We start from the raw sequence: 15,468 nt of genomic DNA, 5'->3' as shown, positions 1-15,468 counted from the left end.
TTAAACCATTTAAATTCAACTTTTTTTATGCAACACAAATTATAGTTCCAGACCATCAACACAATGGACAAAATTGTAATTAGGGGCTCTGATGTTATACAGTGTAGATTGCAGTTCCATTATTGTGGGCATTATTATGTTTGACATTGTATTTACATAAAGCTGTTTAACAAGAACATGAAAATATATCGTGAGTGTTCCCACCCAATTTGTTCGGAATCTAAACTATGAAATGTAACATGATACTACAAGAAATATGGACACACGAGGCTTACAAAAAGATGGTTATAAATGAATAGTGTGTTAGTCTTTCACATTTTTAACATATTTGTAACGTATTTGAATTTTAATTTTCAGTCGTTAGTTTTAATATTTGTTTAATTAGTTTTAGTACATTTTCCATCATTATATATAAATACTAAATGGCTAAAATTATTGTTAACGAACAAGGGTGCTAACCATGTATTTTTTATTTTAATTAAGTTGAAACAACATTGTATTAAAGACTAAAAGATTATAAAAATCAACGTGCTTTGTATATTAAGAGATAATTTAAATACAATAATATATTATTTTATCTATTTTTATATGGATATTATTGTTTTTTTAAAGGGTAAACTAATATTTTCTTGATTACCATCTATATTTTAAATGAGACTTAATGTAACTCACAAGATTTTTAAATATACATATTTTTAATTTTTATTGATTTTGTTTTTACTAACATTTTTTTTATAATTATCTAGATATAGTAACTATTGATATTGAAACGTGACGTCAAGTATAAGCTTGAGATCTATGATGAGATTTTTAGATACATGAAGATTAATATTAAAGTATTAAGAAATACCATTTAAAAATTTAAACTAATATTTTATAATTTAATCTAATAAATATATTTTGAAAATGACAATTTGCAACAAACATGCATGAACCATCAATATTTTCCTTTGTTCATTCCACTCTTATTTGCTTCTTTAACTCTCTCTAATTACATCACAACCGACGAACAAAAACTCTAGCACTCATCATTGCATCCCACTCTTTTGTGCAAAAAACATAATTGCTTCTATAAACTAATTTCTGAAAGAGATTATTCGCACCCGTCGCTTAGCGCGGGTAAATGACTAGTTTATATATAGCGAAGAGTTATATGGAAAACAAAAAAACCCTAAAAATCATAAAAATACATCAAAAAAATACCTAGACATCATAATTTTTTTTTTTAACTTTACACATAAAAAACCGCAGTTTTTTTTTTTTTTTTTTTTTTTTTTTTTTTTTAAATTTTAAATATTGCTGAAAGAAATAAAAGATCATTTTTTTTTCAAATTTTTTCAGCGATTTTGTGTTAAAAGGTGTGATTATTTCAAAAAAAAAAAATTCAAAAAAAAGTTTTGTGATCTGTAAGTATTTTTTTATTATGTATTTTTAGGTTTTTTTTAGGGTTTTTGTTTTCCATAAAACATAAACCCTCCCCCATATCTCTCTCTCTCTCTCTCTCTCTCTCTCTCTATATATATATATATATATATATATATATATATATATATATATATATATATATATATATATATATATATATATGTATATATAGGTTCAGGTTCATTTGAGACAATTCTAATTTTGTGAGACCGTGAGACCAAAAATCTAAAAATAATTTTAAAATGCAAAATAAATGGAAAAATCCAAAAATTCTTTTTTTAAATATTATTTTCGGAACTTGAACTAACTAAAAGAAAAAATTCCGTTTTTTTTGAAAAATACGTGAAATATTCTAAATAAAATATTACACTGACATATTCTACAAAATATTTTAAAATGCAAAATAAATGGAAAAATCTAAAAATTATTTTTTTAAATATAATTTTCGGAACTTGAATTAACTAAAAGAAATAAAAAAAATAAAAAAAATCCTATTTTTTTTTAAAATACGTGAAATATTCTAAAGAGAATATTACACTGTACATATTCTAAAAATAATTTTAAAATGCAAAATAAATGGAAAAATCAAAAAATTCTTTTTTTTAAAATATTATTTTCGGAACTTGAATTAACTAAAAAAATTAAAAAATAAAAAAATGCGTCTCACGGTCTGACAAAATTAGGTCGTCTCACATGAACCTAACCGTATATATATATATATATATATATATATATATATATATATATATATATATATATATATATATTAGATTGCCATAATCACCTAGTTAATTACTCAAGTTTCTTAAATATATTATTATAAAAAATTATTTTAGTTATGAAAATATTTAATAACCACTATAAATATTAAATATGTTTATTATAACCAAGATAAATATCCATTAGATTTCCATAATCACCTAGTTATTTACTCCATTTTCTTAAATATATTATTGTAAAAATATTTTAGTTATTAAAATATTTAATAACCAAGATAAATATTAAATATGTTTATTATAACCAAGATAAATATCCATTAGATTGCCATAATCACCTAGTTATTTACTCATTTTTCTTAAATATATTATTATAAAAAATTATTATAGTTATAAAAATATTTAATAACCAATATAAATATTAAATATGTTTATTATAACCAAGATAAATATCCATTAGATTGCCATAATCACCTAGTTATTTACTCAATTTTCTTAAATATATTATTATAAAAAAATATTTTAGTTATTAAAATATTTAATAACCAAGATAAATATTAAATATGTTTATTATAAGCAAGATAAATATTAAATATTTTAATAGCATTGCTACAAGAGTCGGTCTGAGGGAGTGATGATTCCCTTTCTGTTTCATATTTTAATTTCCGTGAAAGATTTTGCGGGTCGTGTTATTAATTTAATATTTAATATAAAAAATATAAATAAATATAAAAATAGACAGCGATATCGAACTGCAAAAGGGGATACCAATTACCATTACCCCCACCCCACCCACTTTATCAAGAACAAGGACGGATCCAAAATCGCGAATAACAGAAAACCCTAGCCCCTTCCCCCGTCCCCCTCCTCTCTTAGCCGCGAATTCCCTCTCTTTCTCTCTACACAACCAACCAACCAACCAACCAACCAACTTTATCAAGATCCTGCCCTGTGTGACCAATTTGAAGATAGGGTTAGGGGTTTTCAAAATTAGGGTTAGGGTTACGAATAATTTTTGTTGACAAATGGAATGCTGCATGGACGGTGGTGGTTTGGTGAAATGACCAAAGGACCATGTCAGGGGCTGAGGAAGATGATGGGTAGAAGTGCCAACGGAGGTTGCGGCACTGAGGAAAAACATTGCCCAGTTTCTACTTCTAGGGTTCCGACCAAGTTTTCACCGGAAGATAAAGACGCACCACTGGCTCGACTAGTAGGGATTGATTTTTACGCGCAGGCTTGTAAGGCCCTTGCTGTTCTTTCTCCTTTTGATTTGGAGGATGGTCAGAAGAAGAGCTCAGCTATTGTATCGACGCTTCCTGGTGGTTTGGCAACCTGTTTGTCCAAACATTCTGATAGTCGTAAACGCCATAAGAAGTCCCATTTGGGCTCAGACACCAAGAAAAACAAGTCCTCTTCCAGACAGGAGAAATCTCGTGGGACCACCGTTTGGTCTGAAACAGAGGATTACTTTAGGGAATTGAAGGTGGATGATATTGAGAGGTTAAATGATGCTTCTTCTTTTAGGGACAACAAGTTTATTTCAATTCCGTATCCTGGAAATAATAACGAAACAAATAATCATAGTGGGGTGGTTGTTGCTGCTGGGGAGGAGCAGGATGCTAACCACTTCATGGAAGTAGATGACACAGGTGCTAATGAAATTTCAAATAACCAACAAGAAGATGACACTGCCTGTTCTTTACCACAGTCCTCTAGTGGAGTAGAATGGCTTTTAGGTTCTCGAAGTAAGATATATCTGACATCTGAGCGCCCTTCTAAGAAGCGAAAAATCTTGGGTGGCGAAGCAGGCTTAGAAAAGCTATTTGTTGCTCTTCCAGTTAAAGACCATGACCAAGGGCCATCTACATCCTGTCATTATTGCAGCCTGGGCGACACAGGCAACCAGTTGAACAGATTGATTGTTTGCACGTCTTGTGGTGTAGCAGTACATCAGAGATGTTATGGTGTGCAACAAGACGATGAAGCTGGTTGTTGGGTATGTTCTTGGTGTAGACTGAAGAGGGATGAAGATAAAAGCACCGATAGCCATTGCCTGCTTTGCCCACAGCAGGGTGGTGCTCTAAAGCCTGTGCGCAAGAGAGGTGCTGGGAATGATGAGGGTGGTCTCATGGAGTTTGCTCATTTGTTTTGTTGTCAGTGGATGCCTGAGGTCTACATAGAAGACACCAAAAGCATGGAGCCGATAATGAACATTGAGGGTATCAAGGAGACGCAGAAGAAGTTAATTTGTTATATATGCAAGGTGAAGTGTGGTGCCTGTGTTCGTTGCAGTTATGGTATGTTGTCACTTGTCACATCAGTTTCACTCTTCCTTTTTCAATGGTGCAGTAGTACATCATATGATTGAAGTTTGTCTATTGTTGTTACATATGCATACTATAACTGCAATGCAATAATTCTTTCAGCAGTAAATTTTGGCACTATAGTATATCCAAAGTTCCAAACGATTCTATCAGGCTTTGTGTTTCTACCTGTTCTATGTGGAGTGTACTTGGGGATTTAAATTAATTAAAGGGAATACTACATGTTTGACTACATCCTAAACTCTTGGTCTAATCTGGTTTATTTGTGTATATTGATCTTCAAAAGACGATGCTCTGTCTCCCTTACTAAAGTTAGGGCATATAAATGGAAAAAAAAACAAACTATTTTGGCCTAGCATTTTTATTTCGACTTGTATGTATTTGAAGGCCGCAAATTAAAGGGTAATGTGTGCAAGTAAAGGGTAATTTGTGCAAAAAACAAGATTTGCAAAGTCAAATTTATGTATTTTTGTAACATATTGAACAATCATTGATTCTAATTAGCAAACAAATCTCAGTATCTGCCAAATATCAACTACATAACTTGATCTATTGGGATTGTAGAATGCTGTGAAGAGTGAAGCTGTATGCTTTTCTTTCACTTTTACTGTGCTTAAAAAATATGATAACCAGCTTGAACAATTCCAGCCTATAGAATAAAGAAAACTAGACTTACAAGTTGAGAAAAAGTAGCATTACTGTTGAGTTTTTCAGGGCAAATATTATAATATATAGATACAGTGACATATAATATGATTATGAAACAACATTATAAAGGAAGGGTTGTGCATAAAGTATGTGCAATTTTCGCAAGATTAATTACAATAGAAAATATATAACCCCCTGCATATTATTTCATTAAAAGTTAACTATAATATCTTTCATTTTTGGTACTTCAATAGGATCTTGTCGAACTTCTTTCCATCCTGTATGTGCAAGGGAAGCAAAGCACAGAATGGAAATCTGGGGGAAATTCGGATGTGATGATGTAAGTTCATTCATCCTCCATTGAAACTAGAACAAAAAAGTCTCTGTTGCCACAATTATTATACATCAAAACCTGTTGTGAAATGCTTTCTTTTCACCTTTTTCTTTTTGCTAATTTACATAGGTTGAGTTACGAGCTTTTTGCTTAAAGCATTCTGGACCCCAAAAAGATCATAGCCCACATCTGGAAAACCTTTCTGTAGGAGTTGAAGATGTGAAAGTGAATGATTATTCTAATTTCACTCTACTTCTGAAGAAGGTACAATAAATATTTTCGAAACATATCCTTCTTAAAAACTTCATGTGTAACAACTCTACCCTTGATTCTGTAGTTGATTGAACGAGGAAAAGTCAATTTGAAAGATGTGGCTTCAGAGATTAATGTTTCTGCTAACTTGTTGGCATCAAATCTTGCTGTAATGCCATATTTATCTCTTAGCAATATCATATGAAAGATTCTGAGATGAAGAACTTTGTTTTATGGGATTCTTGGTTATTGCAGGATGACAGCTTGCCTCCTGACTTGCATGGAAGAATAGTCAAATGGCTAAAAAGCCATGCTCATGTTGGTGGGTTGCAGAAAAACTTGAAGCTTAAACTTATGTCTCCATGCATATCCAAGGTTGAGAAAGAATCTGTAGCATTAGAAAACAATGTGGGGAATTCTCCTGTTAAGTCAGCACCACATTGGAGGAGAACTAAAGGAAATATTAGGGTTTTGAAGGATAACAGTCTTATATTGTCTCTTAAAAGGAGTTCTGGAGATGATGGGGTTGTTATGGATGGGGATAAAAATGGTGGACTTGAGGAGTCTTCTCCAGATTCTAAAGAAAAGGTTCTCACATATTTACAGAATCAACTTTGTAATCTTATGTTGATGATTATAGAATGTTGGTGGCTTTGAGCATCTAACAATAACTTTTTACTTTTTTTTTTCCTGCAGATATCAGCAGAATCCTGTCCTGCTTCTGATCTGTTGGTCAATAATTCTGACAGTGGTCAAACTGAGGCTATAGAATCTAAGTGTGATACCAGGGTGAATTCCAATCTTGGGAACCATGATTGTTTGAATGCTATGAATGACACCTCTGATACCATGTAAGTCTGGAAATTTAATCATTGCAACTTACTAAGTATCAAAATAAGAAGGTTGGATGTTTTAGTGTACTTTATTTATTTTGTATGACTTGTACCAATATCTAGATATCTGGTAATGCAGTAGAACAGAAGCTTTACATGATTCGTATGTCCATCCACTTATACTCCTGCAAAATCAAGTTTTGTCCAAAATCAATGCTGACAAAGAAGACGCCTTACCATGCATTTCCCAAAATCAAAATTCACCCTCTACTGAGTCGAGTTGTGACTCAGACAAAACTAAGCTCATAAACATGTCTCCGATTGATGAATTGGAAGGAGAACTGGTTTACTATCAGCATCACCTACTTTGCAATGCAGTTTCAAGAAAACACCTAAGTGGTCTCTTTCTTTATCCTCTTCTGCATTTAGGGATTTTACATCTTCATCTTGCAGTGCCAAATTCGTTAACTTTGAGATGATGTTTTTTTTTTTATTTTTTTATTGTGTAGATGATTTGATTTCAAAGGTGATCAAGATTCTTCCAGAAGAGATTGAGACACTAAGAAAACGAAACTGGGATGCTGTGTTGGTGAGCCAATATCTTTCTGAGCTTAGAGAAGTCAAGAAACAGGGGAGAAAAGAGAGAAGGCACAAGGAAGCCCAGGCTGTTCTTGCAGCTGCAACTGCTGCTGCTGCAGCTTCTTCCAGGCTTTCATCTTTCAGGAAAGATACACTTGAAGAATCCGCTCACCATGAGGTAGTTGACTCTCATTTTGTTAAATAATAGTAGAGTTAAATGCAACAAGTATTGATGTACTTTCATTGTCTTAATGAAACTTAATGATTCTTATATTGTGTTCAGAATAAGTTGAAGATAAAAGCTTTTGGAGGAAGATCTGCAGTTCATGCACAACCAAAGGAAACACACCCGAAATTGTCTGTAATGTGGACCCCACCTGAAATGAACATTGATTCTTCACCATCAAGTTTAGATTACAAAGGGCATTCTAGGGTTTGTGACGTTTGCAGACGGGAGGAAACAGTTTTGAATCCAGTTATTATATGTTCTAGTTGCAAGGTCAGCTTAACCTTAAATACTGGAATGAACAGTTTTTTAATCTTTTTTTTCTATATTTCCCTGTTTATCCTCCTAACTGTATTTAAATATTTTATCTGGTAACAACAGGTTGCAGTTCACATAGATTGTTATCGTAGTGTCAAAGATTCTACAGGTCCATGGTTCTGTGAGTTATGTGAAGATTCATCGTCTTCTAGAAGCAGGGGGGTCCCATCTTTCAGTTACTCAGAGAAGCTGTCTCGTGTGGCGGAATGTTGCTTATGTGGTGGCACTACTGGTGCTTTTAGGAAGTCAACTGATGGTCAATGGGTCCATGCCTTCTGTGCTGAGGTAATATATTCTTTGATTATGATTCTTACTTGTGTTCCTTTTGTATTATATGGTGATTAATATATAGATTTTTTGGTGTAGTGGGTTCTAGAATCAACTTTCAGAAGGGGACAGCTGAAACCCATTCAGGGCATGGTATGTGTAGTGTATAATAAATGTTTATTTAGAGGAAACTAGTGCACCTTTCAAGTGAATTAAAGATCCTGCTTGGATATGACTAGTTTAATGCAAGAAATAACTACATACTTTTTATACAATTTTCATTGCTATAATTGGGTTAACTTTCCAAAGAAAAATGTCCTAATAGGAAAAAGGTTGAAAGTAAAATGCTGCAATAGGGAGAAACAAAAGCAGATTGCTAAGATACACAAATAAATGAAAGTACATTGAATTTAGTCCCTAGATATTATAATCTGTGTTGTCTTATGTTCATGTCATGTGTCAATTCCAGGAGACAATCTCCAGAGGGAACGATGTTTGCCTTGTTTGCAGCCGCAAAGTTGGCGCCTGTATAAAGGTTGTTGAAGAGATTAATAAGAGTTTTCTCAATCTCAATTTTTTTTCCCTTTTTCTTTGGACTTTAATTTTAATAATTAATCGTATCCGATAGTGCAATTATGGTCACTGTCAAAGCACATTTCATCCCACTTGTGGCAAGAGTGCTGGCTTCTTCATGAACGTGAGAACTAGTGGTGGAAAAATACAACACAAGGCTTACTGTGAGAAGCACAGCCAGGTGGAGAGGACAAAGGTAATAGTATATTATTATTATTAATATTTACCATAATATCACTCAATGTCGACCTTGTTATTCTGTTTCTATTTTTTTGATACTATTTTCTAAGTATACCTTATTTGCTGTTTATTCTAGGCCGAGACTCAAAAACATGGAGTAGAAGAATGGAATTCCCTCAAGAAAGTCAGGGTAAGTTACATTGCTGTTTATAAAAAACATTATTTGAATCCAAAATCATGATTTTTTTTTTCGCAGGTTGAATTAGAGAGATTACGCCTCATCTGTGAAAGAATCATCAGACGTGAGAAATTGAAGGTAAAGCCACATTGTTTGCTGCTTATACATACACACATACACTAACTAACTGATGGGATTCTATTGATGATTGCAGCGTGAATTGGTGATTTGTTCACATGACATGCTTCGTTGGAACAGGGAGTCAGTATCTTCATCTTCATCATCATGCATAATACCCACCCGTGGGGTTTGCACTGGTTTTGTGTCGCCAGATGTCAGTTCAGAATCCGCTACAACTTCCTTAAGAGGAGGATACACAAACAGCTACAAATCATGCAGTGAAACCATCATCCAAAGATCCGATGACATCACAATCGACAGCACCACCACCGTTGCCGGAAAACGCCGAATTAGGTTTCCCATTGCGGCAATGGACAACGATCAAAAAACAGACGACAGTTCAACCTCTCAAATCTTTACACAGGTCCCTTCTGTGAATGTAAGGCCGATGCTTTCTGGAAAACAAATCCCAATTAGACCCTCATCTGTGGCTTCCCGGATTTCTACCTCTACTGATGATGGGGACAAGTTTTTCCGGCATGGAAAGGTAAATATAAAATATTTGTTTTTGTTTTTGTACAAAAGACGTAAATGCCCTTCCCTTGATGCTTGGAAATTTGAAATTGTGGTGGACAGCATACAGAGACTTTTGAGAAAGAGCTGGTGATGACATCAGATCAAGCAACCATGAGGAACCAACGCTTGCCAAAAGGATTTGTTTATGTTCCAATTCGTGTCCTCTCAAATGAGAATGAGAATGAAACAGTTCCTGCTGCTGTGGCCCCCACACCCAAAGTAGCATCCGCATCGTCTGAGGAAAATTCAGGACAAGATGGATAGATATATAAGACCCTTTGGGTCATCACAGGTTTTTTTTTTGGACAACTTTTCTCGTGGTTTGCAGATGAAGGGAAAAGGGGATTAAAAGTTGTGCTTTTTTATTTTTCTGATGATGTTGTATATTCATTCTCATTGGGAAGAGAGAAGAGAAGAGAAGAAACCTGTACAGTATTATGATGAAGTGAGTGGGTTTTGTTGATTTGTTGTAGTGGTTGGTGGTGGTGGTACTTTTAGATTTTTTTTTTGGTTGGTTGGTTATTGTAATGTTATAGAAAGATATTGGCTGCAGGCTGCAGTGCAGTTGTAAAGTGGTGTACATAGAGAGATAAGATGATACTAGTGCTATAGTGATCAGATCATAGCAATTGCACAACATAAGAAAAAACAAAAGAGAGCATTTCTTTTTCTCTTGTTTCTCCTCCGCATTGTTTCTCAATGGTTTTAATTTGACTGAAGCAGCATAGGTTTTCTAGGGCTATCTTTTCATCATCCATTCATGTCTTCTGAAAGGAAAACAGATTGTGAATGAATCTCTTCACGTTGTTTTAAAGTTTTTTGTCATCCAAAACCTCACCAAGTTCAACGTATAATTTGGAAATCTCCGATACAAACCATTGTCAGCAAATTATGTGTTGGGTTTGTGTTGCTTAATGTTGTCTGGTTTATGTCTCCAGTTTATCCATTTTGGATTAAAGTCCGCATCAACCCAGTTTGAGATTTTATGAACAGGAGAAAACACATTTACATTTATTCTGAGCTTGCCTTTATACATACATACACATTTACACCCCTAATCTCCAATTGCTTCTCACTAAATCCTATAAACATTCCTTTGATCATTTGCTTCATTTTAATTACTTCAATATGCTATCACCAACATTACTTACAATCCTAATTCAATTTTTGACAACTTTCTAGATAACCAACAAACTTATATATCGATGTCGCCTCTCAATGCCAATTGGTGGTTTACACGAATAACACACCCGACTTCAAGTTCAACACTGACTCACAATCTGAGGTCCCCCAAAGTACTTGCTAACATTGTAAGTTTCATGATCCAAACATGTCGCTGTCACATGATACTTCTTGGGGCCAAAGTGGCATACCCCAGTTGGAATTGCCAAAAATCAACCTTGAGCGGATATATCGTTGTCCTTAAAAAACGTCATTAAATTCTTTTCAAATGCAAATTTATATAAAAATTCATCAATCACATATTTAAAGTCCATTAATCCAATTTTATATCAAGTTTATCAACAAGAATAGCCGAATTTATTCGATTTTGACCTTCATTAACTTTGAAACTCTTTTATCTATGAAGCAACTCACTAGAAGATGTTAATATACAAGTAGAGAATGAAGCAAATAACATAGTCTTTTTTTCCTTTATCTTCAAATTCCCTCATTAATACAACATCAAATCAAACACCCCTTACCTTAAGCATTACTTCAGTGTAAGATGGTGCATCATCCTTCTTTGGGCTCAACCCACCCGTACTAAACTTGCGCACCAACATGGTGAAACACGGTACTAATACAACATATAATATGCCCAAGATAAACGGGGCCATAACGAACCACCCCAACAACTGCACATATTTGTCAACAAGTTATCAATCAAATTAATAAAGCCGCATCTGCTACACCTGACATGACATGACATGACAGAACAGAAGGATGAGACAAAAAATTGCAAGTTTTGTCTCATTGACATCAGTATCAGTATTAGTCAGTCTGTCTTGTCTTGTGTAACAAGTGGGACCTAAGGGAATAAGATTACAACGTTGAACTTACCGCGTGAGCAATGCTTAGTAGGATCTCCTTTGAAGCTTTTCCGGTCAATACCTTCTTTAAAGCATCGGAGGTTAAAGAGAAATGATCTCCACCCGTGAGATATTCACCAAAGCGTAAGAACACTATCATCAAACTATACACATATATCAGAACACTGCATATCATAGCTTTTAACAATTATCAACTACTTTCATTGTCCCATAGAAATTATAACGCTTTCTCTTTATGCCATGTCCATATAGATTGTAATTTTCCATTCTTGGAAAGTTTTCATGTTAACATTACCTGTTTGCCTTGATCCTTATTACAATTTAGACTGGTAGTACTAATTTTGGTTTATATTAGATACTGACAAATCGTCAAACAATTTTATTAGACTATTAGCAAGAAATGTCCCTCTATCAAGATTAAGAGCATTCCAAACACCTCATCAATTCCATTACAAGAAGTGTAAAAAACAGATTCAAATAAATAACCTTTTTTTGCAAAGTAATTGTTTAGATAAATTAATAATAATACTTGACCTTAGTTCTATTGGAGTAGCAACAAAATTGGCTAGCATCACAGTGGGAGCATTGATAGAAGTTCCAAGCACTGCTATTGCCAATACACAGAGAAACATAGTCACTCCTGTTGTGAGGAAAAAACACACATCATAATTAGGATTTGATTTCACTACATAATCATTAAAATTGAAATTGATTTATTTCTGTAAAAGTTGAATCAAGAGCATACCAACAATTGGAAACACTCCACATGTAATGCCAAGAGCTGTAGAGAATGCCAATTGCTTAGGCTCTGCTCCCCTAAAAGCAAAGTGCAATATTATCAATAATTTTGACACCAATACCTGTCATCTTTGGGAGTTAAGTATGGAAGTCTTCAAAGATTACCCTAATTTTGCAAATCGATTGTTTCTATGATGAGAACCAATGATTTCCCATGGATCGATTCATTTTGTTAATTGCAGCAAGGGTATAAGTCTTTGAATTCGTTCTAAATTTTAATCTTTAACAGTACTTGTAATTCATATATAGACCTTGAAATCAAACACATTTCCTGTCAATTTGGGGATATTATCTTCAAAATTCATGCATATCAAGGATATTTGAGAGTGCAGGTTACAAAATGACAGCTATAATTGAAATTTAAGAATGTTTACGGTGTTGAGATCTTAAAACATCAAGTTAAATCTAGTCTAAATGAAGCAAAAAAGTACAACATCAAGATAACCTGCAACAGATTTCTTCGAAAACAAATAGAAATGATAACATAAACGAAAAAAGAAAGAGCTGAGAATTAACCTGCTAAGGATTTCCACAAAGGGCTCGACGACCTTCTTGTTTAACCATGTGCCGACTCCTTGTAATCCAGACCTTCTAAGCAGATCCGCCATTGCTAAAAACTAATATAATTTATGCTAGTTCGTTTTGCTTTGAAGTTCTTCTTAGATCGATGAATCAAACATGAGACCAAATGTTTGTTTCTTAATCAAAACACGCGGTTTTCAATCAAACGACTGATTGACTTTAAAAATGATCGCGACGAAAGCGTCGAATTTGAATTCAGATTGGATGAACCGACTTCTTCTATACCTACAATTTCACAAAGAATAAGAGTATAGTAAACGTAAACCTCTCTGTAAAGTCGGTCGATTTCTTTGAATCTTTTCTCGATCCAGTTGGGTTTTGTGTTTGGATTTTCTTTATTTATTCTTTGTTGCTTTTCATTAATAAATCAATAATCGAATCTTTGCGTCGCATTCCATTGGGCCATAATGTTCGTCTGGCAGACGAAAATATTGTAGTTTTATGTTTAGCCCTTATATTTGTGCCATGTTTACAAAACCATCCCTTGACCGATTCTCTAGTTTGATAAGCGGTGTGTAGTGTGGTTTTTGATTTCCATTTGGTATGCAAATGATGCGGTTTTGGTTTATTGTAAAATCGTCTCAATTATAAATTTATAATTGAACTGAACCAGTATATGTAATGAGTATATACAAAGTTTAAAACTATTACATAGAATATGTAATTAGATAATTAGTTAAAATCAAATAATGCTATGCTTATCCTTATTGGTGGTAGTTATGGTTCATTTGAGATGTTAGAAGGTAAGAAACTATTATTGGATAACCCTTTTATTTTGGAGCAAATAGTTATATTAAAATATTATAATAATTTGAAAGTTGGAACACATAGAATAAACAAATGGACCAACTAAACCAAAAAAACTATAATTTGTTAGCTAACAATGACATTTTCTTTAAAAAAAATTCTATCATGACCGGTTGTCGATTTATTTAACGGATAAAACCCCAAATGTATAAACAGCTACAAGGTTTTTGTTATTTATGTTGAAAAAATAAAATTATACCTTAATCGTTAATGAACTGAATATATAAAAATATTTTCATAAAAATTCAATTATTATTCTTACAAAACAACATGCATCAACGTATAAAAGTCCACTTATTATATCAATAAGTTCCTAACACAGTCAAAAGCATGCATAAAAATATAAGAAAAATACAAGTTTATCATTAGTTGGCTTGTAACCACTCGGTTGAATAATTCATCATCAAGATTATCTCTACAATTACTCCATCCATGGAGTTTTGAGGGAGGACAAAATAGACAGCTGCAAATGGCCTAATTTTTTTGTTATATTATATATGTATATATATTTATTTAAAAATCAAAAACTTATAATAGCAATGGTGTTTTTTTTGGCTCGTCCAAAACATTTGAAGATATTTAAATCCTTAGGATCAATCCGGACTCCATGTATTAAATAACGTCAACAGTGCAAATATGTCATAGGCTTGTTTACAAAATAGCGTATCATTTATAAACAATTCATTTAAATATATTTTTGTCACATCATCAAGATATTTAATTGGATATTCTATTAGATCTCAACATATTAGAAAAACTTATTATAATGTATCATATTATGTAATCAAATTTTAAACACAAAATTTCATAAATGGTACATCCGATTTACAAAAAAAGGGCTTAACTTCAATATTTTTTTTGTGAATTTCTTTACACAGACAATATTTGCGGTTTTGTTATTGCGTGGTTGGTTTTTATCTATAGTCCCATTAAAAATATAGCATTAAGTGTGTCTGTAAATATTTTACCATTTTTGTTGCTTTTTTATTTTTGTTTTTGTTATTTTATTTCATAAAAGGTCTCACCAGCACCCTATCCCAACCCCTCCCTCCATACTTCCCCTATCTAGCGTTAAGTTACTTCCCCTCTCCCACCACTTTCCCTTTTTAGACCCAACCCTCTAGACCCTTTTAAAAAACTAATTAAAAATCTTGGCTACCAAGCGAAAAGTCCTCAAAAAAATAAAGGAAACTTAGAAATCAATTGCATTACAAGAGTCAATTTCTTCAAATAATGATATGCTCTACGTATCATCTTGCTTTTACACAAAATAAAAGATTGAAAACGATGACACTTGCCGATAACGTATTCACTAAACAAAGAGACACTTTGTATGTCACTTTCAATGATTTGAATACAATTTCCTCCATGTTTATAATGAACGTGACCTACAAGTTTCATTGTAGAACGTGACTGTGATAATAACAACACCATCTCAAACTTCGAACATATATATCACAAATAGAAATCAAATTCTTTGATTCATTTGTATTGGGGAACACGATTCTTAGCCATAAGTTTTCTTAAACTTGAACTGATCGTATGAGATTCTAATTTTCGGCTAACACATCATTTTTCATCGTGTGAGATTCCATAAACCGATCAATCCCATATTAAACAAATTTCATCATTTTGAATATGTATACGAAGCCGAAAAGATAAAAATAAATTCTCAAGA

At 33.0% G+C, this 15,468-nt stretch overlaps 2 protein-coding genes across 2 annotated transcripts; one reads left to right on the top strand and one right to left on the bottom strand.

Annotated features, from left to right (window-relative positions):
- The first annotated feature begins 2,905 nt into the window (after positions 1-2,905).
- Positions 2,906-10,223, top strand: LOC111908813 (uncharacterized). Its single transcript, XM_023904612.3, has 17 exons — positions 2,906-4,441; positions 5,371-5,456; positions 5,580-5,714; positions 5,788-5,871; positions 5,958-6,290; positions 6,399-6,553; positions 6,675-6,934; positions 7,045-7,292; positions 7,398-7,613; positions 7,722-7,943; positions 8,025-8,078; positions 8,395-8,460; positions 8,554-8,694; positions 8,815-8,868; positions 8,935-8,994; positions 9,071-9,523; positions 9,613-10,223. The coding sequence occupies exons 1-17, from the start codon at positions 3,172-3,174 to the stop codon at positions 9,814-9,816; spliced, it is 4,041 nt and encodes a 1,346-aa protein (XP_023760380.1). The 5' UTR covers positions 2,906-3,171; the 3' UTR covers positions 9,817-10,223.
- Positions 10,224-10,533: 310 nt separating this feature from the next.
- Positions 10,534-13,323, bottom strand: LOC111908814 (uncharacterized). The gene is made up of 6 exons (XM_023904613.3): positions 12,918-13,323; positions 12,349-12,419; positions 12,138-12,243; positions 11,614-11,746; positions 11,256-11,408; positions 10,534-10,973 (listed from the first exon to the last, which is right to left on the bottom strand). The coding sequence occupies exons 1-6, from the start codon at positions 13,007-13,009 to the stop codon at positions 10,947-10,949; spliced, it is 582 nt and encodes a 193-aa protein (XP_023760381.1). The 5' UTR covers positions 13,010-13,323; the 3' UTR covers positions 10,534-10,946.
- Positions 13,324-15,468: the final 2,145 nt, after the last annotated feature.

Source organism: Lactuca sativa, chromosome 6 (assembly GCF_002870075.4).
Source record: "Lactuca sativa cultivar Salinas chromosome 6, Lsat_Salinas_v11, whole genome shotgun sequence".
Lineage (NCBI taxonomy): Eukaryota > Viridiplantae > Streptophyta > Magnoliopsida > Asterales > Asteraceae > Lactuca > Lactuca sativa.
This window is presented reverse-complemented; position numbering and strand designations above follow the sequence as displayed.